We start from the raw sequence: 23,684 nt of genomic DNA, 5'->3' as shown, positions 1-23,684 counted from the left end.
TATTTAGATTTATGTATATATATTTTTTTGCTCATTCAAAATTTTCAAATACTTGTATCTCAGCCAAATATTGCCACATCCTAACAAATGTTACATCAGTGGAAAGCTTAGCCTATTTATTCAGCTTCCAGATAAAAAAGAGACTCTTTTAACTGGTTTTGTGGTCTAGAGTCACAGATATGTTTTCATACGTGAGATATAGATTAAGTATTAGTTCTACAGTGAAAAACGGCCGTCGAGTACATTTTATTTGACTCCGGTGTGTGCCACATTGATCCCGTGTAAGATCGCGCATATAAAGAGCGTCACGTGGGAGCCTCCTCGCGCTCACTTGAGGTGATGACAGCATGTTGAGATCGCGCGGGTGACGTCACTGCGACAGCGCAAGTGATGCATTTTATTTAACTGCCGATGACTCATTATTCAGTATGTTTAAGTATCGTCCTTTACAGAGCGGTTGAAACAATACATATAGCATATGTTTCTTTATAATACAGCATTATCGATATTTGTGTAAAACTCAGCTTAAACACACTGTTTTTTCGTCCGTCGCTCGTTTTGAGCCCCTACGACTGAAAATAAACCAATTAAATAAAACAACCAGAATATAGCTATTTAGACCAGCTCAGTGAATTTCACTGGAGTCGAGTACGACGAAGAAGTATTCGGACGTTTCCTCTAGGAAGGCGCGCTCGTCGTTAAATAAAACACTTTCTTTCCCTCGCCAAAAATTAAACAATGAAGATGATTATGGTGTGACGCAATACGCTCCGTGGCTCGCGCCCCTCCCTCGCGACGGCGGCGGCGGCAGCGCTCGAGCTCAGGATGCCCAGCTCTGGAAACATTAGGAAAGTCTCACGCCTCTCCTAGTCTGTATAGCCGACGACAGTCCCTCTTCGTTACAGGAAGAAGAGCTAAACTCTGGATCTGGAGCCCCTTAGGCGAAGCGGGACACTTGCAGTGAGACTTTGCGACGGTAGTTGGATCAAATTCACGGACAAGCAGAGCGCGATCACCTCAGGTGAGACATTCTGCACATATTTCACTCTTGAGTTCAAGCGGATGAGCTCAGGCAGCCGTGATAGCGGTAAAACTGCCCTTCACTTCTAGCAAGACACTTTATCGCGCTTGAAATTTAATTACAAAACCACGGAGAGACGTTTATTGGTTTTCTATTTCTTTACTCGTGTTTTGTAATTTAGTGATCTAAACAGGGGATTCACTGGATAACGTTCTTCCAGATTGACTTTACGCTGACTCGATTCATGTTGTGGTCGAAGCTGAAGATTAGTGGCAGTATTATTCATTATCCCGGGGCTTCCTCTTTTGTGACAGTGTTTCCGTGGCCGTTAAAGCGATGTCCAAATCGTGAGCGGATCGTTTTGTTGAGTTGGGACTTTAGTGAATCTTTTGAACCGCTTTACAAAACCGTCCGAGCAGTTCGGCAGTCAACCGCTCACTGAACCGACTCTCTGAACTGAGAGTCATCTCTTTTGGTTGTGTCCGATCGCAGTGAAAAGAAGGGATGAATGAGTCAGCCGAGGATTTGAGCGGTAGAAAGTCACAAGAGTAACAGTAGACGTTACAAATAAATGTCGTGGAAGTATGTGTACAGGTTTATTGTAAGCAAACACAAAGAAAAACAGAGTTGTTGATGTCGTTTAATGCAAATGCATTATTTTCTGCAAAGTAAGCAGATTATAAGTATAAGGAATTAGGTATTAAATGTGTTGAATTTCATGCAATTCTAAAAAAACTGAAATGGTACAAGAAATGACGATGCACACTTATTAATAAGGTTAATTCAAAACAAAAGGTAAGATATATTTGAAGTGTTCATTGTCACTCTGGGATGTCAGCAACTACATGATGATACTATTACCCTCTAAATAAAATTCAACCGTTGTTTCTGGAAGTAAATTCCCATTAACCAAATCAATTTTATATATATTTTTTACATTAATACATAAACCTTTAAAAACAGACCCACAGTAAAGTCTAATTTTTTTTAACCACCAGCAGAATGTGATCAACTATGCCTAATCCCTTCCCCATTTTGCCCTAGTGGCCACAAAACTTGTGGTGCAGCGTATATGGAAATTATGAGAAAATCTTGCACAAAATTAAATCTTGACAGGACAAAGGAATATTGTACTAATCACCTTTACACTAAAGCTATTTAGAGCTTATAATTACGATGTGTGGTTTAACATAATTTAACGCAAATCTTTACTAGTTTACTATAATACATTATGTAATATGACAGAAATAGTTTGTCACTGCCATAGCTTGTTATGGTTCGAGAGAATGCTGTATCGAAGCTTGAGTGGAAATATATATTTTTTATTTGATTATATTATTCATAATGCTTACATCTTGCCAACATCACCAAAATGAAGATTAACTCTCAAAACGGATCCTCTCAATGTGTTGCATGCTCTGGTTATTGCAGTGAGGAGGGAGCAGAGATACTGAAGCCACTCAATGGAAAAAGATGTGCTAGGATAGGTCTAACTTGAATGGGATATGATTTTTTGAACCAGTGTTTGAAAGGAGTCTATCTATTATAGAATATCTGTTGGATGTGGCATCGCATTTGACTATATAGTAAATGAGAATAGGAATTATTCCAGTTGATTATTAACCCTGATACACAGATCTATTCATTGTAACTTAAACGGTTAAAGAGCTGTGCTTGTAACGGAAAGATTTTGGGTTCAGATCCCTTAAATGCATTAATTATAACCGTTTCTTTAAATGAGTCATTTAGGGGTTAACTTAAAAAAAAAAAAAAAAACATTTCTCAGTTCTGCACCATTTAATTCACACATAGGTTAAACATGAGACCTATCCCAGAACATCTGGACTCTTTTTTTTTTTTCCATTTAGCGGCTTCACAATATTACAGTTTTCTCTCGTTGTTGCAACAGTCAAAGCAAGCAGCACCCTGGATGTATCAGCTTTGAGATGTTCTAGTATTCCGCCTGGTTTAATATTCATTTCGGTGAGCGTTTGGTTTTATGTTGTTGACACAAAATTGAACATCAGGAAAGTTGTTTTGATATTTGATAGGGGACTTTACACGAATAGATGATATGTTCACAAGAGCCTTCCCGGAAAAAAGGCTTTACTGAAGTGAATGGCCACTTGCCTTGTCTCCCTGCATATTCATCTCTGACCTGTTTTTATGTCAGATTATCTTATATCATGTTTGGTTCAGCAGCAACTCCAGGTGGCTCCAACAGATGGTGTGAAGAGAATTGCATTATGGGGTCTGTAGTGTTTTATCCGCGAGCAACGAAGCATTGTTATTAATTTTTTTTTCTTGTATACGTTTACTTAGTTCATTAGGTTACTCGCGCTCTGACTCATCATCGCAGCATTGTGGCAAAACAGGTTTTAGATTTCACAATATCGCTCAGAATAAAATGCCAGGAAATGCTAAACAGGCGGGTTGCTGTCGTTAACGTGTTTGCGCAGGCACACAATCAAAACAGTGTTTTACGCTTTGTTAATTTAACCTAGCATTTCAGTACATCCAGGAACTAAAGATATGGAAAGCAAGAGGGAAGCAGTCATGCACGTTATTGCTTTGTGCGAGAAAGGTGACTTGTTTCGTCAGTGAGAGTAAGCCAGGGAATCATAATCAAATATAGTCAGAGCAGAGTAATTAACTTAAAGCCGGTTTCATATTACCGCCTGATACATTTAATGCATGCCAGAAAACTTTTGTCTGCTTTATTTTCCATTAAGTGACTCAGGAATGACTTCTTCCCTTAAGAGAGTAAAACTATTCTTGCGTTCTTGTTTAGTGTTTAAGTTTCAATCAAACCGTCTATCTTCCCACACAGAGGCCGTTCCTCTCTTACACTCCATCATTCCATCAAGGAGAGAAATGATGCTCACAATCATATGAAATGATGTAAGTACCTCTAATTAGCTTTTATTAGCTTGCATTTTTGCATGGCTTCTTTTGACTGTTGCTTTCAAAGTGATTAATGAATTGTTAATGAGAGGTAATTTGTCAAATGGTCATTTTGTTGTGGAATATGTACAACTAGCCAACTAATATTGCACACACATTGCAGAGTGTTGCACAATATTACCTCTTTCTTGAAATCTTGATGTTATGAAAGACAGATGTTTTTTTAGAGATGAGTTTGATGACACATTCTTCTAACTTCTTTTTCTTGACATTTTCCATACTATGAAGATTGATGGGTAGAGGCATGCTATGTTGTTTTAAGCGGTCTTACTTAAATTTTTCTCTTGATGCATCATATATCATCACCGTACTGTTTATTGACTAATAATCCTCTGATATTAGATGTTTAATTATTTGTGTTAGCTTACCTGGGAGAAGCGTGATCATACAGTCCTGTCAATCATCAGCAGTCACTGTGTTTCTTCTGGCATCCCTCCGCCTCCTCAGTTTCTATTGTTCTCCCTCCGTGTAGTACTGCCGTGGGATTTTAAACTTGTAGCTTATGCGGACCATTGGGTTCGAGGCTCCATTGAGGACAGCGCACCAAGTTTGTTTACTGTTAACCATCAGGGCTGGATGAACCACATTTAGAGGGGTGGTTCACCCAAAAATAAAAACAGTCATCATTTATTCACCCTTAAGTTGTTCTAAATCTGCATGACTTTTAATCTTCTGTTAAAAAAAGATGTTTTAAAGAATGGTTCCCAGTGACTTTTATACTATGGAAGTCAATGGGTACCAGAAACGTGTTGGTAGAGTACATAAACACATGTGAAAAAAATCAAGCACATAATTACTGAAACTAAAACTAAAATTAAAACAAAAGTACTATTTAAAGTAGCCTTGTTGGCCCAGGCTGTTTCCACTAACTCTGCTCACTAACTTGTGATTGGGATAGTCAACATTATAAAAGACAGCGATCGATCATCAGCTCCAGATGATAAAGCTCATTCCGCATTCTTTTTTTTACACGATTCAGTTTGAACTTTTGCAGAACTTTTTCTTTCAAATCTCAAATCACGTTGCAAAGGCATTTATTTTCAATAAAAATTGAAAAGTTACAATAGGGTGGGTGTAGGATGGACATTATTGTCTCGTATAATAGTTCGAATTGAAATGTAACTCTAAATACATTTACAGTCAATACATGACTATTGAATACTGTTTAATAATGTACTACAATGAAGTGCAGATAATTACCACTATTTGCATTTAGTAGTGTAAATAGCAGACAGTACTTCTTTTTGACATAGTGTTAATAGAATCTATAGCTATTTGCACTTAGTGTAGATTTACACCGTGCAGATAAAAAGTACTCGCTTGAAGTCATGCTAAACTTTAGCAACAAGCTAGCATTGTGACGCTGATGTTATATAGGCTCAATTCAGAGATTAATAAGAAAAATGAAGCCAGAAGTGCTTTTGACTCAGGCAGCACTGGAATGGGACTTTGTCATATAATCAGTAAACTAAACACTGTCACGCTGATTGGGCTTGAAGATTTGACTTCCATTGTGGATGAAGATAGTGAGTCATATCCATACTGAACCGTTTTACAGATGTCCTCTCTTTCCTGCAGGTCTCTGTTTATCGTGCTTGCTCTTCTTGTGAATTTCATTACCATTTCACAAGGTGAGTCTTTGTTGATACATTAAGCTAAAATTACACTTCCTGTTTTCATTCAAATGCTTTATCTAGCGTCTTTTCATTGTTTTCCATTTCCTATTTGCTGTCGAAGCATAGACTTACATAGCATGCTGGATGCCCACCAGCTGTCAGCAGTCCCTCTGCCCACCTCAGAGATGCATTAGTGTGGGTTATGGTTGAGCGCACAGAGTGCAGGAGGCTGATGAATGGACGGAGAGATAGAAGAAGACAGAAAGGTAGTGAGGGAGAGAGAGGTAGACTGAAAGTAAGGGGTGTAGGAGGGAGGTGATTACACCCACATCATGAATCAGACTATAAACTTTTAATGATCGCCTAGGGGCCTCACATATAGACAGATGTACAGATGAGGTTCAGGGTAAAAGTGCAGTTGGTAACTAAAGGTGATATGAGATATGGTGATATGGGGGAACAGGGATGGACAACATATGAGTGCCATATGTTTATTTATTATCAGATAATATCAGGAATTAAAAAAACTGTATTAAGTATTAATCAGTGTTTGTATAACATAATAAATGGTAAATATGCATTTCAGCTATTTACATTTGGATAACTTTTTACATCATCAAATACTTAAAATGAGTCTAGTCTTAAAAAAATAAGTTGGTAACATTGCCATAATATTTACAATCTGTTTTTCATATTAAACATAAGGTATATTGTTGTGATGTTTAAGTTGACAATTAGCAAAACTATTGACGTATTATTTGATTTTTTTTTCAGCCATTTTGTAAAAAAAAAAAAAAAAAAAAATAATTTATTTATTTATTAAAATATAACTGCCATGTCACTATTCCTCTGTTTGATCATCCCGACCATCCCAACACAGTAACACAACTATTGGCAATTATTGGGGTCATCCAGTGGATTTTGAAGGAGTGTTTGTGAAACTCATTTAAAAATAATTAATTATAATTAATAAATTGTCATTTTTTAAATTTCATTTCGTAACACTAGTGGTGCAAAAAGTTAACACACTACTTTAAATAAATAATTCTTTAATCTTTAATAAATAAACCCTGAAGAAGTAAGTACTAAATCATTGTTTGAAAATGTGCTGCACGATGGATTTGCTTATGTTGCAGTCGTACACAGTTGTGTTGTCCTTGAGCAGCTTTCAGATGAACGTTCAGTTCTGAGCACTTCTGCGAATTGAATCTGTCAATAGATTTTTCTTTTATACGTAAGGTCTGTGTGTTCCCTGAGATTTTTTTTGTTAAATTTGAATATTATTACAAATCAGTGTCGCTCACATTGAGATCCTTGTTTTCTAGGTCTTGCTTTGAGTCCTTCTGATGGCACTGGAGGTGTTTATGAAGACCTGAAGTGGAAGGCTCTGCTGTGTTGTGAGCTGCCCCTTGCTCAGACACTTGTCGAAGGTCTTTCAGAACACCCTCCTGTAGGAAAGTGTCGGCTACTAAATGCTACAAACCCAGAATTCTCAAGTAAATCACCAACCCTTTCTGATAAAAACGATCTGTTTGATCTTATAATCATTGCTTTCAGAATTACATTTTCAGAGTAACAGCTGCTGAAAATTGCATTTTAAAATATATATTCAGCAGTCATTTTAAAATGTAATAATAGTTCACATTAGTACTGTTGTTTATGATCAAATAAATGCAGCCTTGGTGAGCATTAGAGACTTCTTTTAAAACCATTAAAAATCTCATAGCGCCAAACTTTTGAACAGAAGTGTTTGAAATAAATGAAAGGCAATTCATGACTTAGTCTTGCCACTTGAAGGTCTCAGAATTATTGTATTTGCATCAGACCTTATTAGGTGAAGAGGCCTTAGCTGTGAGGATTGACCTCTTCAGACAAGTAGATGGGTGCCATTACACATGCTAATCAATTCTCATTGCATTCTCTTCTCTGCGGTAGGCCTCAGGACAATAATTAAAGTCTACAAATAAATTTATTTATTCATTTAAATGCAAAATAAGTTAGTGTTTGCAATCCTATTAAAGTGTAAAGTGAAAAGAAATCAATACAAAAACTCAAAGGTGGATGCTTATTTTTTTCCTTTAACATTATAAAGCATTCGTAAAACTTAATGAAAAAACATTCCCCATCCACTTTTATTAGACTCCTTCAATAGTACTACATCCTAAAAACAACCCTGACTGCATGTCACCTATACTACGAATAATTGATATTTTAATGTTGATTTGGAGCATCTCGATTGTATCTTTCATGTTATTTGCACACCATGTAATGAGGCTGTGCTCTGATAGAAATAATTTGCAGATGTTATTTCTAGAGGTTTCTAATTGTGACGGGCTGTGATGAAAGAAGCTAACAAGGGAATGCAATCTCTTTTCAGGAAACTGTTTGGACATCCTGTGCTGGCTTGAAGGTGAATGGACAAATCTGATTTGTAATGCGAAGAGCCACAGAGCAGCAGCCGCTGCTAGTCTACTCACCGTTAGACCTCAATTAGTGTGAGTCCTCTGTTTTCATTCCGCTCTCCACAGACTACTAATTGGCTGCTGTGCCTATTTGTGCTTATATCGGAATCAGAACAAATGTGTGTGTGGGTGTCTATGCATTATTATTAATATATTTATATGTATGTATATGTATGTATGTTTTTCTTTTCTTTTCAGTGTACAGATGAATGTGCTTTCAGATGAAGCAAACCACGCTGCTCAGTGTGCCGGGGAAGATACTACAATGTGCTCTATTTCACTTCATGGCGATGATGCAACAGTCTCATTGAACATCAGTATATCTTTAAATGGGAGTACTGCACTGTCACCCAAGATGCAAGTCAGCACACATCATCTGCGTAAGAACTGCATTATGATTAACAGTTATGATCTAGATTTTAGAGTTATCATCATGATCTGCCTGTCTATTGATTGCGTGTAGATCTATCAATCTATCATTCTGTTTAACGTTCTGTTGTTCTGTCTGCCGCTCTATTATTCTGTCATATTGTTATTCTTTAATTCTATTCTGTCAGGTTGTCAGTTGTTCTATTATTCTGTCGCTCTGTGATTGTGAAATCATGAAGTAAAAACTAGCTGTGGCTGACCGAATGGTCAGTGAGTTCAAGAACAGTTCTGGGAATAAAGCGGTGCAACCAGCTTTTTAATTTCCTTAATTCCTGTACATGTTTACTTTTAGGGCCGTGACATTCCTAGAAGTGCTGAGTTTTCATTTTAGCAAAAAAGAACTGCAGATTTTGTTATTTCCCATTTTAAACTTGGTATATTCTATAGGTCTTAACCCCCATAGGTCTCATGACACAAACCTTGCTCAGGGAAAACTGCTACTTTTTTTTGGGTTAAAGATTGATTTAAACTGTTGTTTATTTAGTTTGAAAACTCAAGTAGAAATAGTAAAAATGACTGATCATTCAGCCCGCTGCATGTTATTTTTGTGAAAAGTTGTGGAAATATATTATGAAGTAGATTTCATCTGCACAGTCAGCTGTAAATATGTGACCATGGCCTGTGAGTTCATGGAGACTACCACAGCAACAGGTGTTTTATTAGGCTGTGTTTGTTCTTTGGGACTGGAGGCTAAAGAATACACATCTGTCTCTCAAGTGTTTTTCCAGGCAGTGGATTGAAATGGAATTTCACAATGGCGTGGTTAAGCAACTCACCAAACCTTAAGTCAGGTTTTCTTTTTTGTCGTACAGGTACAATAAATTTTTTTAACAACTTTGTAACATTTTAGTAAGATAAAAGGAATACTCTGTCATGATTTACTTGCCTCCGTGTTGTTCCAAGCTTTTGTGAAATATCCAAACCAGTAGCTTTCAAACTCCGGAAAGAAAAAAAAAAGATCATAAAAGTGACACTTTCGCTATATTATATAAGTCTGCTGATGACCTGAAAACCTTTTTTTGTAAGAAATGTAAATGTTATTCACTAAAAATCTGAAAATCAGACATGGCTACCATTTCCTTTCATTGCATGGATAAAATCAGTCTGGACATTTAGCAAAATAACCATTTTTGTGTTCCATGGGCCAAAGAAAGTTGTGTATTTGCAATTGCATAACAATGAGTAAATCATATTAGAGTTAACTTTTTTATAAGGGAATGATTCCCTTAGATTTAATTTTAAGTAAACAAAATGTTCTGCCATTTTCAATTCCTTCTTCTCTTTTAAAAGATGAAACTAAATTACAGTAAATTAATAAAAACTACAATTAGTGTAAGCCTATTTGTCTTAATTGCAACAGCAGGGAGCCATTTATTTTACAATGTGTTAGTGTTGTTGAGGTAGGGGGTTTAAAAGATAATTTTAGTCTTTTAATAAACACTGCCTCAACTGATTAGTATTAATGGTATTGCTATTATTAAAAAAGCAAATAGCTTTGCCTTGTTTTACAAAGCAGTGGCTGCTGGGGCCATCTTGTTCTATACAGACATAAAGTGCAGACATACTTAGTGCAGAACAAAACAATACTTTAATAGGGGTAACAGATACTTATGTTTTTTTTTACTATAAAATACCATAAAAAGGCACAAGGCAGCCATGAACAGACAAACCTGGAAATTGAGTTTTCGTTTTTTTCACATACTCTTAATCTCTCTTAATGGTTCACCATCGGACCTTTGTAGAATGAATGGATTTTAATTGGAGGCATCTGGCTTGGTTTTCCATTTGCTAAAGATGTTTAGCCAATCTTCAACAGGGATTCCCCAGTGCAATTATTTTGTGTGAAGACGGAAAGCAGATTTTTTTTTTGCAGTATTAACACCCTGCAGTGGATTCCCCACCCTCTGATAACGGTCGTTGAAGACACTTGTGAAATGTGAAATGTCAAAAAAGAAATTATGAGGCTTATTATCGGTATGAGAATATGTCCTACCTTTAGGATGTCTAGACATAGCTTTGTTGTAGGCCTTAAAGGCTTTATTTGTGGTTAATCGCAATTACCCTTTTAGGTATATGTAATTATTTTGTACATATCCACTTTTCACAGGAAGACCAGAGCCACCTGTCAATCTGCATTACGATGTGACGACTGAAGGGGAAGTAATATTCAGATGGAGTGATGCACGACCTAAAAGTGATGCCATTAACTATGAGATCCGATACTCATCTAATTCTTCACTTCAACAGTGGGAGGTAATTGAACTCATTTGTTGGTGTGATGAATGTTTTGTAATAACATTCAAAAGTAATATTTGTGAGAACAGTTACAGGCTCTCAGAGAAACATAGAAAGCTTTGCAGGTATTCACAGAATCAGAATTCCTGCAATACACAGTTAGATATGTGCATAAGTTCATGCACGGTTTTAAATGTGACTATCGCATGCTAAAGACAGCTATCTTTATCCAGTGATCTCATTGCAATTAGTATTTGTATCAAAAGTGTGATTTTTAGCTCGCATACATTTTTGTATATTTGCATAGACTTTAAAATATACAAGAAAAGTTTTTTAGCGCCAACCAGTGAATTTTTATTGGTTTGTACATCTTTGTTTACAGAAATGTATAATATCAACATACAGTCATCATATATATTGAATAAATCGAGCATATTAAAAAAGCATGTTTCTGACTCAGATTTTGCCACATAATTGTTAAAGGAAATGAATGAAATAGAAAAATATAATATTTTGTGTAATATTTTGTCTCGCTATTGCTACATTTATTTTTTTTATCTACACAATGTGAATGAATCTGTTTAAACTATGGCACTTTTAGGTGGTGAAGGTCAAAGGTCGTTCCTGGGTCTCTCCGAATGAGCTCAGTTCTGGGATCAGACACACAATCCAAGTGCGCTACCAAAGCCAGTTGAACTACTGGAGTGAATGGAGCCAACCTTTCTATTTCACACTCGATGGTAAGGATCTGCAATACACGGGTTTTTGATACTAATTCTGTTTATGCGTGTACATTTATGTAATTAATTAATATAGTTCCAGAATCAAGGACCTCTTCCCATTTAGTGACTCATAAGTTATGGTGAATAAGTAAATATATGCAAATACTCACATTTATGAAAGGGTACTCAAAATGTTGCTGCCCGTTACGCTCATGTTCCTATGACTTACAACCTTTTCTCAACAAGAGAGTGTACAGGTGGATACATGTAACCTAACATCATTCAGTCTGAAAGCGGCTTTTAGTGTACGTCAGACTTTATGCTAATGAGTGCTTTTGCTGTTCCAGTTCTATTTATCTTTCAGGGAGATCCATTGTCTTCTCTAAGCCTCCACTTTAAGAGTTTGACGCTGCTTTGCATCGGTATAGTGCTCTGGCTTGTTGCGCTCATGGTATCTCTTTGATTTGTCCTCTAAAAGATGCACCCGATTCGCTGCGAATTTTCAGTATGAATTATAATGCTAAACAGTCAGTTTTTTAATGTCGAAAGCATTAATATGCCATTTGCTTGCAAACTGAGGTCAAACTCAGATGTTTGCTTAATTCTCGACATATGCTATACTTAAACTATACATACAACAATAGTGGTTGCACGCACATTTACATAAAATAACCAATTTTTCATGTCCTTAATAAATAAATGTTTTGATGATTTGATTTGATGCATATTTAGATGAATTCCTAGATGGTAATGTATTGTAAATGTTCACCAGGTCAGAGGATGTGCTGTCCTCCAGTTCTATTACCTTGTCGTTGTCAGGTTTATCGGTAAGGTTTAGATTTCTCCTTGTAAATAGATTTCGTTATATTAAAAGTCTATTGCTTGCCGTCATGTTCAGTCTCAGGCAAATAAAATTCAATAAATGAATGGAAGTCGAACGTGAGCACTGTATCTATAGGGTATAGCTTAATAGCTAAAATGATTCATACGGATTCATACTCGAGTATCAACAAACAAAGATTACAGTTCATCTGTTTAGATCGCCATGAACTGATTGTAGTTTTATCAGATGGCTTACACACACTTAGTATAGTATATGTACACACATGCACCTTGGAGTGACATGAAATGTCTGAAGCAGATTCTAAGAAAAGTCTTACTTCAGACAAACTGTAACACTTAACTTAAAACTGTAAACTTATTTTTTTATTACTCTTTTTTTCACTTGTTTTTAAAAGCCTACAGCAGTGCCCGTGAGTAATATACAGATAAGTAGTTGAATAGCCAGTCTGAAATACTGCTGCCAAGTAATGCTGCACTTTGAGCTGTTTGCATCTTAGTCAACGTCAACGAGACTTGATTCTGTCTCTGTTTTCCTGCTTTGACACATTACTCATGTAGCACCTGTCATTTTTGTATGTGTAAGCTTTTTCAAGGAAGATTCTACATTGTTTTTCTGATATGCCAGTCGTGTTGTATATTTTCAAAATCTTTGCTGCACGAGTCACCATAGCAACTAAGCTTTGGGTTGTTCACGAGCATTAAAATAAGCCCGCTTTATATTTGCTGCAGGAAACCAGGGTGGGAATGAGGGGAAATGAAAATCGGTTCCACGGTGAAGCTCAACACCTGTCAGAAACATGTCTAGGTCATAGAAAATTGTCTCGGTCATATTTCAGAAATATAATTCTAAATCAAACATTAATATTTTAAGTATATAACCATTTTTACTGCAATCCAGTATTTATATTTGTAAATTATTATTATTATCATGATTACTACATTTCAGATTTAAAGTTATTAGTAGCATATTTGTTGTGCCTTTAATGCATTTTTCAAACATTTTACTGTAGCATTTCAGTACAATACAGTAGTAACTACTAAATTACAATGTTGGAAATCTAATGAAAATAATAATTAAGAATAATGACAATGAAAGATGTAAATAACAGATTGAGAATGAAAAATATAAATTAAAGGAATAGTTCACCAAAAAATGTAAACATTTTTTTCAAAACATTTACTCACCCTCGAGTAGTTCCAGATATGTAAAGACGAAGTTGTTTTGGGTCACCATTGACTCCCGACTAGGGAAGTCAATGGTGACCCTCTCCTAAACTTTCTCCAAAATATCTTCTTTTGTGTTCGGACAAAGGAAATAAATTCATGCAGGTTTGGAACTACTTAACTGAAATGATTTTCAGTAAAATAAGTAAAAACTTTAGCTGTATTATGATATTTTTAATTTTGGGAGAAATATGCTTTGTTTTTATGAAAGTGAGGTCACTATGGTATAAATCTTGATTGTACAAAAATAGGCTTAATATTCTTGATGAGGTATCATTTCTAACATGTTGGTGTTTTTGTTTTGAAATGAAATTGAACACATGCTGTTCTTAAAGGGATGGTTTTCCCAAAAATGAAAATTCTGTCATTAATTACTCACCTTCATGTCATTCCGATCCCCTTTTTCATTTTTCATGGGAACACAAATTAAGACAAATTTCTGACCCTGTATAGACTCCAATGTAACTTCTAAAGTAACTTGAACCACTGATATCACATGGGCTGTCTGAACAGTGTCCGTACTGCCTTTCTGGGCTTTGAATGTGATAGTTGCACTGCTGTCTATACAGCTTCAGAAAGCTTCTCGGGTATAAAAAAAATGTAATTTGTGTTCTGAGGGTGAATGAAGGTCTTACATGTTTGGAACAACATGACGGTGAGAAATTAATGACAGAATTTTCATTAAACTATTCCTTTAAATCTGGTTTATTTATTTGAATGCTTACTGTCCAAAAACCTGCTTTACATTTTTTTCTTTCTTTCTCTGCTCCGTAAAGTCAGTTACATCCCTGCCGAAATCTTCACAAGACCAGGGTCAGAGGTAACGGTTTATGCCGTCTTCCACAACCGCAGCTGGAGTGCTAGTAAAGCTGTGTGGATGCTTAACGGGCAGGTGAAGATTCCAGAAAGCCAGTACACGGTAATCAACGAGCAGGTTAGCGCAGTCACTGTGACGCTAGATGAACCAGGGTTTGACACTTTGATGTGCTGCCACCAGTGGGGAGAAAGGTTCAAGTGCATCATCGCCTATGCCAAGATATACACCGAAGGTAAGCGTCGAATAGAGGACATCTCTAAACAGAAATGTAATAAAACGTTGCTTTTTTTTGATCTAGAAAATGTAAATTGGTTCTTTTTTCAGGGATGTTTAATGCAGATATCACCTGCCAGAGCAAGAATTCAGAGGTGGACACCATGAGCTGTGAGTGGAATAAGAGCGCTTGGGCACAAGTCCGACTACTTTACAGGTACGAACACAATCATAGTTCATCCATTTCTATTCAGCCATAGTGTTTGTTGCAAGGATGGTAAAGGTATTACTTTTTGTTCTAGACAATATACATCAATGTGTGAGACTGTATCAGGGATGGAGGGCAGTGAAGAAGCTGAGGAAAACATGGAGTGCTCATCTGGAGCAGGAGACCACAGAGAGTGCACTTTAAGAAACCTTAGTTTGTTCTCCTGCTACAAAATCTGGTTGGAAGTGGAAGGAGGGCACGGCAAAGTGAGATCATTTCCTGTCTATGTTGCGCCTATTGACTATGGTGAGTTCCAAAGTTTTCCAGCAGCTTTTCATTTGGAAATCCATTTGGAATTCTGTTGACTTTTGATTATAGAAGTAAATATAATTAAATACATCTATAACATACACCGCTTTTTAAAACTTTTTTGAAAGCCGGATTTTTAAATCCAAAACATAGTAAAAATAACTTTTTTTTTTTTTTTTTTTATTTGAATACATTTTTACTTAGTTTTACTTAAGTCTTTAGTGTCATATGGTCCATCAGAAATAATCTGATATCTATTTTTTCAGGATATTTTTGAATAGAAGGCACCATTTATTTGCATTCAATTTAGATTTGTTTAATGAGTCCTTGCTGAATAAAAGTATTGATTTTTTTTTTTTTTTTTTTTTTTAATCTTTTGAATGTTAGTTTGTATTAGTGATCATTGTGAAATGTTTTGAAAGAAAAAAAAAGCTCCCTTGAATAAGTTTCCCCTGTGTTATTTTTTCTTCAGTAAAACCATCTCCTCCCTCAGTCCTGGAAGCAACCACCTTGCCGAATAAAACCTTGAGTGTAAGCTGGAGACGTCCTCATTTACCAGTATATGACATGCAGTACGAGCTGCGCTTTGTGGCTTTGCGTGGGATGGCAAATACACAGTGGAAGGTAGGAAGAAGTTTCTGGATGCTGGGGTCTCAGGTGGGCAATGAAACAAGAAAGCTGAATAAAATATATTTAAGTAAATGCTTCATGCATAGCGTGTAATCGCAGAGGGCAGGCAATAAATTACTGCGTTCTGATCTGTTTATCTGTATAATTGAGATGTTTGGAATTGAAATGGCAAGATAAATTGATCATAAATTCAAATATTTCCCTCTTAATGTGCCCGCTAAACATCATAGCACTTCATTTTCAATTTATTTTAGATTTCAGAAGGAAGATGGTTACACTCTGTACTCAGGTATGAGGTCTGCAATTTTCTGTGGCATTTACAGATTGTTTTGTTCCTTACAGGTCATCGGTCCACTTCTGGAAACACAGGCAGAGATCCGGCTTGAAGAGTCCTGTGTTCAGTTTAAAATAGAAGTTCGCTGTAGAAGACTGAATGGCTCTGGATACTGGAGTGACTGGAGCATGAGTTACACTTCAGCTGTTTACAACAGCAAAGGTAACATTATCAGTAGAGTTGTTATACCATATTGTATAATATAGTATATGTATAATATATTATTATACTATATAATTCTGTAATATATATATATACTATGTATGCATTATTTAGCTTTTTCATGGTTAAATGAAATAGAAAACATGTTCGGAGCCACTATATTGTTACAATATGGTTGTAGACACCTTCTCAAATTTCAGTAATTTTTAAACTTGAGTCCTTGGTTAAGAAGTAGCTTTGTTACTTCCAGATCAAAAAAAAAAATAAAAAAAAATAATAATTTTAGGGATATATTGAAGTAACCAAATTGAAATGACTTTTTAGTTTTTCCTGAATGCACTCTCACCCATGTTCAGGAAAAGTCTCACCTGACTCATACTATAGAACAATGCTTTACTTGTAATAGTCAAATAAACATTTTTCATTACGTAGTCACATGAACATATTTTCCGAGCAGACAATATAATGTCAAACCTATTAAAATGGTTGTAAATATCACTAGTTGCCATCATTTAACCTTGTTTTAACATGGATTTTTATGTAGAAAATTTGAAATCCATCATGACCCCACTCATCGGTTACTAAGAAAAAAGTAGATAAATAATATCATAAATAAACAGCTGCTGTTGAGTTGCAATCACAAGAAAAATGTTTGATGAAACCCACAGTAATTGTCAATATAGTGTCTCAGCAGCAGGACAAAACTAAATCTAAATCGATGAAGCCAGACCAAACTTTAACTGGTCAAAAGAATATGCAGGTGAAAAAAAAAATCTTTGCCATCTGATTTGAAAAGATAAAAACAATAAGATTAGACAAAAGAAGGCATGCTTTCATCTTGGCCTTGAAAGCCATCGTGAGTCTTCAGCCTTGTTCTTAACACACACCTGCTTCATAATGTCCATCTGTATGTCTGTGAGTCATGATGAGTAACTTTATGGTTTATGGGAACTTGATAGGAATGAAGCAAACTGAATGTTTACAAGTGGGCTGTTGACAATTTCAAATTATAATAAAAACATGTATTAAACTTACATTTTTTTTAAAACGTGCCTTTATTCCTTAATTATATGATTCTATTTAAATATATTAAACATACAGACATCTTAACTATGAGTTACTCATGAACTTAATTAGTTCATATGTAGCTTCCAGAGCGGTTTAATTGGCATTGTGAATGTAATCTTATATATACACCACAATTTTATCACGACTTTATCTCTGTAGTAGGAATGCTTTTAATTGCACAAAATGACGGTAGAAAGTCTGTTAGGATTCATGGAAATTGCACCACAGATCACACAACTTGACTTCACTGGAGGGATGTGAACTGGCACACAACTCCTGGGGTGAAAGTGCTTGTAATACTATTTCTTTACAACTCTTTACAGCATCTTTCTAATATCTTTACATTAGTGCAGTATAGAATTGTAAGAATTTGCCAAACCTTTTTCTAAGCTGAGAGGAGACTTAGATGGAAGTATGTAGTCAGAAGTTCCAAATAGTTTATAAGGAAGATCTGTTCCTTAACTGAGCTTTCTATAAAAACAGTGTTTAAGGCAGCAGTCCATATGGCGCAATAGCAATTTGTCAGATCCAAGTTCAAGTTAAAGCTTTTCCTGATACCGTTCCTCTTTCTATAACCCAACCGTTTCCTTACTTTCTATGATTAAACTATCTGTAAAAAAAAAGGAAAAACTTAATTTTGCTTACTGAATGAAAAATGCTTCAGTTGACTTCCAACTGACATTTATTATATTTGTTTATTGTTTTTGCATCTATGATTGAATAAATTTTTTTGGTGGACTGCTGGCATGAAGTTTAGCATGTCCAGTTTAGGTTTTGACCATTTATTAAATATTAAGTATTATATTAGTAAATAATAAGTAGCACAACTATTAATAACATGAAGAATTTTATCTAGATAAGAAATGGCTTTTATAAGATTTTATTAGATGTAGATTGTATAGTTCAGATGTTGCCATAAAAATAGCCTTGATGCTGGGACGCTGATGTTTGATCAAATAAATGCAGCCTTGATGAGTATAACAATTATTTTATTAAAAACAGTTTTAAAATGTATCCCTATATCCCTAAACGTTTCGTAATATACCTTTTTGAGCAAAAAAGATGATAATGACTGTATGACGTGTCATTTCAGCACCAGAGATGGGGCCAGACTTCTGGCGCGTTATACAAGAGGATCCTGTTAGGAGTGTGACAAATGTCACACTTATTATTAAGGTTGGCAAAGTCTGACTGGATTGATTTATCCTAACAGCAAAATAACTATAAAGTACATAATATAAAAAGTTTGCTTGAATGTTTTTTCTCACTTTTAGCAGCCTGTCCAAGCTGGAGATTCGTCTAGTTGTGTGGAGGGTCTTGTGATCGAACACCAAGCTTCAGGCAGAGCTGTGTGGTCAAATGAAACAGCGCCGGCTCAGTTTCACTCATTCCAGTGGAGGAAGGAAGCGCACACAGTCACCGTAATGTCTCGCAATGCTTTGGGCATCTCTACACGGAATCGAAACATGACGTTGTTGCATCAACCCAAACGTGAGCTGACTTGCTTCTTCATGCCCTTCCTGTAACATCACGTGAAATTCTTTCACTTCAGTCTAATGCAGTACACTGTTAGCAATGTTTTTGTTTGCCTTCAAACTAAACACGTGTCTGTTTATGGGCCAGTTGATGGTGCTTTAATTCACCCAGCACTACATTTTTTTGGGTTGTTATTTTAATAGACGCTTGATGTTGTTTGTTTGGAATTTAATTTAGTTACTACATATATTCAGTGAAACATAACAGCAGTATGGTACTCTGACATTTTATCCCTGCTTATTATTATCTGTTCCTCACCTTAAGTGTTTATCCACAGAGAAATTTTATATATTCCTCTGTTTGTGTGAATTTAGCATGTCCTTCTTTGCTCTTTTAGGACGATGTGTACGCTCTTTCAGCGCAGTTGCAAATTCTAGTTGTGTGCATCTTTCCTGGAGCCTGTTATCTGATCATCCAGTGCCTCAGTCGTTTGTCATCGAATGGCAAGACCTGAAAAAAGACCCTGAACAGGACGTGTCTTTGACTGAGAGGCTGCAGTGGGTCAGAGTTCAGTCTGCATCAAGAGATCTCTCCCTTTGCCGTACGATATCTTGCTTGATATTTGTCACGCATTACTCACATCTGCATATCAGTATATGACGAAAGTGAAAAAGGTTTGTCCTTAGAAGGGTAAATGGTATTTTGTTTTGGTGCAGGTCGTTTTTATGGCTCAGAGGAGTTCACCTTGTATCCAGTGTTTGTGGATGGTGAAGGGGAGCCGGTGCGATACACTGGTGGGTCATCATGTGATCAATTAAACTCCTGAAGACATTTTTATGTGTATTTTTATTTTAATAAATATTGTATTGCAATCATGTTGATTTGATCTAAAATGATTATGTTTTGTTTTGTTTCGTCATCCAGCTACTAGGGGCGACCCTGCAGCATACATACTCCTACTGATCATTGCGTTCCTGTCAGTGGTGCTGTTTGTCACTCTTCTGATGTCACAAAACCAGTAAGACTAACAGCTGTCTTCTTCCTGTCAAAATAAATATGGGCACAGTATCGTCATGTTTAAGCTTATAGCTGTTGTTTAAAGCTAAAACTGGAAAACAGTCAAATTATGTACCAAATGACAGACCTAGGGATATATATATATATATATATATATGTATATGTATATGTATATGTGTGTGTGTGTGTGTGTGTGTGTGTGTATATATATATATATATATATATATATATATATATATATATATATATATATATATATATATATATATATATGATTTTGCAAGGCCAGTTGTATGAATCAAAGGCACTGCAAACTGATTTGTACATTTTTGGGTCATAATGAATGTCAGATATAAAATACATAAATTGCAATAATACGCATTCCCACCAATACAGGAGTTTGCCTGAGGGTAAATATTTCACAAGTTCTGCCAGAGATAATTACTAAGGCAACATAATATCATATTATCATCTGTTTAGACTTGATTCTCAGGTAATATCATGACTTTGTGTACAAAAAAAAAGGCATGCATATTTTAGCTCTTGAAAGGAGTGGCGAAAGTGCAAGTACATTTTTGTTTGGATTTTACAGTGCGGGTGACGAAATCTAAATCTACTCTAGACTTTGATAAAGCAATAGTTCACCACAAAATGAATATTTGCTTAAGGTTTACTCCCCCAGGCCATCTAAATTGTAGAAGAATTTCTTTATCAGAACAGGTTTGAAATAATGAATGATCATCACTTACTCACCATTGGATCCTGACTACAACAGCAGGTTTTTTAGAACAATTTTGGCTTGCAACCAGTGCTTGACCTGTGCATATTTCTTACAGGATGAGAAAACTCATGTGGAAGGATGTTCCAAACCCTAACAATTGTTCCTGGGCCAGAGGAACGGACTTCAGGCAGGTCAGTGTAACCAACCATTAAAAGTAGTAGATCCATTCCAGATTAATATAGAGAATCATTGCTTAATTGACAAATGAAAACGTTCAATCATGTACATAATATATGGGTGAAAAAATATATGTATTGGTTAGGACAATTTCAACAACATGTTTCTTTCTCCTGGCAGATTGACACCATAGAGCACCTGTTCCCTCACTCAGAGGGTCTCACTGCCTGTCCACTGCTGCTGGTCTCTGAGAGCATCTGTGAGGTGGAAATCATCGAGAAAACTCATCCTGTCACGCTTGAACATGAAAAAGACAATGAAGTACCCAATTATAAATCTGGAGACAAAACGACAAAGCAATCTACCCTTTCAGCAGACTCCTCTGAACCTCTGTCTCTGGAGGCCTCCACCGCTGCTGCTACTCCAGAAACATCGGGCCAGTCCTCAGTGACATACTCGACCGTTCTCCTTTCCGATCAGCCCAGTCTCCTTCGAAAGCAGCAGGAGAGTCTGAGCAGCTCCAGTGACGAAGGCAACTTCTCTGCCAACAACTCAGATATTTCTGGCTCCTTCCCTGGAGGACTCTGGGACCTGGAGAACCATGTGTGCTCCGACAGCGCCAATCCCCGCCATTCCAGCTCCTATAACTCCGTGGAAGAGTTTTCGGAAACATCAGATCAAGATTATGAAGCATCAGAAAGCACAGGTGTAGCCAAAGACCTCTACTACCTTGAGGTGAACGAAGAGGAGGAAGAAGATGAAGAGGAGATTGAGGAAACACAGGGTGAACAGGAAAAGAATGAAAAAGTTATGAAGGTGGATGCCAGGCCTCTTCTAGAAGGCAAAGGTTCCACATCTTTTGATTCCAATAGCGCATCTCACAGCATTCCTCTTTATCTTCCTCAGTTTCGGACTGAATGCATTAATCCACCCTGAAATAATAACAACAGCACCACTTGGTGGTAATCTGGGATAATGTTTTTCTTTATTGGATGGAGGTCCACAAAATGCCTCTGTGGTTTTCCACTAGGGTTGCACAATTTAAGAATTAAATTTTAAATTTTATTTTTATTTTTATTTTTTTCTGAAAACAGCCAAGGCTGCATGATCTTTGGAAAAAAAAATCTAATTGCAATTTTAACCCCTTGTGATTTAAAGTATCACAAATTATTTTTAGCTCCAGGTTTTCTGTGCTTGTAGGGCTGCAGTATTTGGCCAAAAATGTGATTATGTATCGATATGACTATATTATAATTAATATTATTAACATTTTTATTATTATTATTGATTAAATATTACAGTAAAATACAGAATGGTTTATTTTCAAAGAAATACTATCATAATTTAGTTTAAGGTCACAACTGTAAAATTACAGTACTAACATTTATGGCTGTCTTAATTTCTTTAAACAATCAGCTGCAGAGAAAACTGCAGATAGCCTTTAAAGCTTCTTATTCATTGACAACAGGAAGCTTCTCATTACAAGTTTGTGAAGATGGTTGATGCATGTTGCATTTTTACACAGTGCACATTATCAGATTGCAGATATAGGTTTATGTGTAGTAACATTTATTTGGAACCAACATGTTGATAAAAGCCATTTTACTATTTAGTTTTTGGTTAAATTAATTGTGCAGCCCTGTGTTCACCTTCAACCTTCATAAAAAAAATTATATATATATATATATATATATATATATATATATATATATATATATATATATATATATATATATATATATATATAATTAACAGCCAGATTTCCCTGGCCCATTTGATAAGGGCATCCAAGCACAGTTTAAACTCTGAACGTCTCAGTGATAGGTTGATGATCGGCCTGTCGTTGCTGAAACTCGCTGCTTTCCATCTTCATCGCATGGAAACATTCGAAGACTGAACTAATATCTTGTAACGATCACACTAATTGGAAAGAAGCAAGAAAGAGTCTGAGGATGTGGTGGTGGTCAGTCACGGTTTAGTGGCTTTTTGTGCATTTCAGGTGCTCCATGAAGTCCAGGTTCTCATAAGTGAAGCGGCTTTTGAAGAGGCGTCCATCAAAATATCAGCTTTTTGACGAAATAGCCTCTCATGTCTGCATTTACATTGGGCTAATTCATTCAATATGAATGTATATTTTGTCAGTGAGGTCTGTGTTCTTTGGAAACTCAAATATTTTGAGTGTACAAAATGTCATTTATTTTCAGTGTATGGTATTTTTGATGAAATGAGGGTTGAATGTAATTCAGTGAATAAAACTGGTTATATATGTCAGACTAGCAGTAAGAATGTGTGTACAGTATACACGTATTTCTTGTCTATTTTTCTGGTCAAAATAAACTATTTATTGCAGTTATGGCTAAGTGTTTTTTTATTATTGTTATTTTAGGAAATGTTAAGGTTTTATACTCGCCTTCCTGTTTATTTGAACTGACTGCCGCCTTGTCTTTGCACTGAGAATACCAACAGATTAGCTCGTTTATTTCAAGACATAAGACATAATTTTATTTCAAATTTACGAATGAATCCAACAGCCCTGAAAAAGAATGAAGAAAATATTATTTCTGTTATGTTCTAGTATCAATTGTCCAGAAGAGGCCGCTATGGGTTAATATGTTGGGTTAACAATTTTCATTCGGGCTAAGCGAGTTTCCTTTTATGAAAATAATCACATAATTCCACTTTGTGGTAGTGGAAGTTGATTTCATGAATAAATGGAGCACAACCAACCGGAAGTCGTCTCTAGCAGCGCGCGTTCTCGCCTCACCTCAGGAAGTTCACTTATTTCAGTGAGTCAACTAACTAAAAAAGTTCTAAAATCCGAACAGATGTCGTTTCTTTAGCTTTATCTGACTACAGATAAATATTTAATTTAAATTAGGGTAAACATTGTCTGATAGCAATGTCTGGCTAAAGAGTTTACAGTTGATGGAGTGAAACCAACTTCCCACACAGGCACACAAAACGTTTGCGGAAGCACACTGGTCATTCCTAGCTGCTCTTTATTTAGTTAGTTAGTTAGTTAGTTGGCTACTTTCT

The 23,684-nt window shown here is 36.0% G+C and overlaps 1 protein-coding gene across 4 annotated transcripts in view; it reads left to right on the top strand.

The window, feature by feature from the left end:
- lepr (leptin receptor) overlaps positions 1–23,001 on the top strand; it is a 35,464-nt gene extending 12,463 nt beyond the window's left edge. Inside the window, exons 2-21 of one of the 4 annotated variants that reach the window (XM_043242424.1) lie at positions 906–1,021; positions 3,852–3,922; positions 5,564–5,616; positions 6,927–7,097; positions 7,979–8,096; positions 8,262–8,443; positions 10,600–10,745; positions 11,329–11,467; positions 14,293–14,565; positions 14,658–14,763; positions 14,849–15,060; positions 15,536–15,687; positions 16,036–16,189; positions 18,351–18,433; positions 18,532–18,748; positions 19,131–19,334; positions 19,450–19,527; positions 19,658–19,751; positions 20,587–20,662; positions 20,829–23,001. In XM_043242424.1, the coding sequence (XP_043098359.1) occupies positions 3,918–3,922; positions 5,564–5,616; positions 6,927–7,097; positions 7,979–8,096; positions 8,262–8,443; positions 10,600–10,745; positions 11,329–11,467; positions 14,293–14,565; positions 14,658–14,763; positions 14,849–15,060; positions 15,536–15,687; positions 16,036–16,189; positions 18,351–18,433; positions 18,532–18,748; positions 19,131–19,334; positions 19,450–19,527; positions 19,658–19,751; positions 20,587–20,662; positions 20,829–21,584 (3,219 nt within the window). In that variant the 5' untranslated portion in view covers positions 906–1,021; positions 3,852–3,917 and the 3' untranslated portion in view covers positions 21,585–23,001. Of the gene's footprint in view, positions 1–905; positions 1,022–3,851; positions 3,923–5,543; positions 5,617–6,926; positions 7,098–7,978; positions 8,097–8,261; positions 8,444–10,599; positions 10,746–11,328; positions 11,468–14,292; positions 14,566–14,657; positions 14,764–14,848; positions 15,061–15,535; positions 15,688–16,035; positions 16,190–18,350; positions 18,434–18,531; positions 18,749–19,130; positions 19,335–19,449; positions 19,528–19,657; positions 19,752–20,586; positions 20,663–20,828 lie in introns of those variants that run through there. The other 3 variants (XM_043242425.1, XM_043242423.1, XM_043242422.1) reach the window with 3 other exon arrangements.
- Positions 23,002–23,684: the final 683 nt, after the last annotated feature.

The sequence above is a fragment of the Puntigrus tetrazona genome, chromosome 6 (assembly GCF_018831695.1).
Source record: "Puntigrus tetrazona isolate hp1 chromosome 6, ASM1883169v1, whole genome shotgun sequence".
In the NCBI taxonomy this organism is placed as follows: Eukaryota; Metazoa; Chordata; class Actinopteri; order Cypriniformes; family Cyprinidae; genus Puntigrus; species Puntigrus tetrazona.
This window is presented reverse-complemented; position numbering and strand designations above follow the sequence as displayed.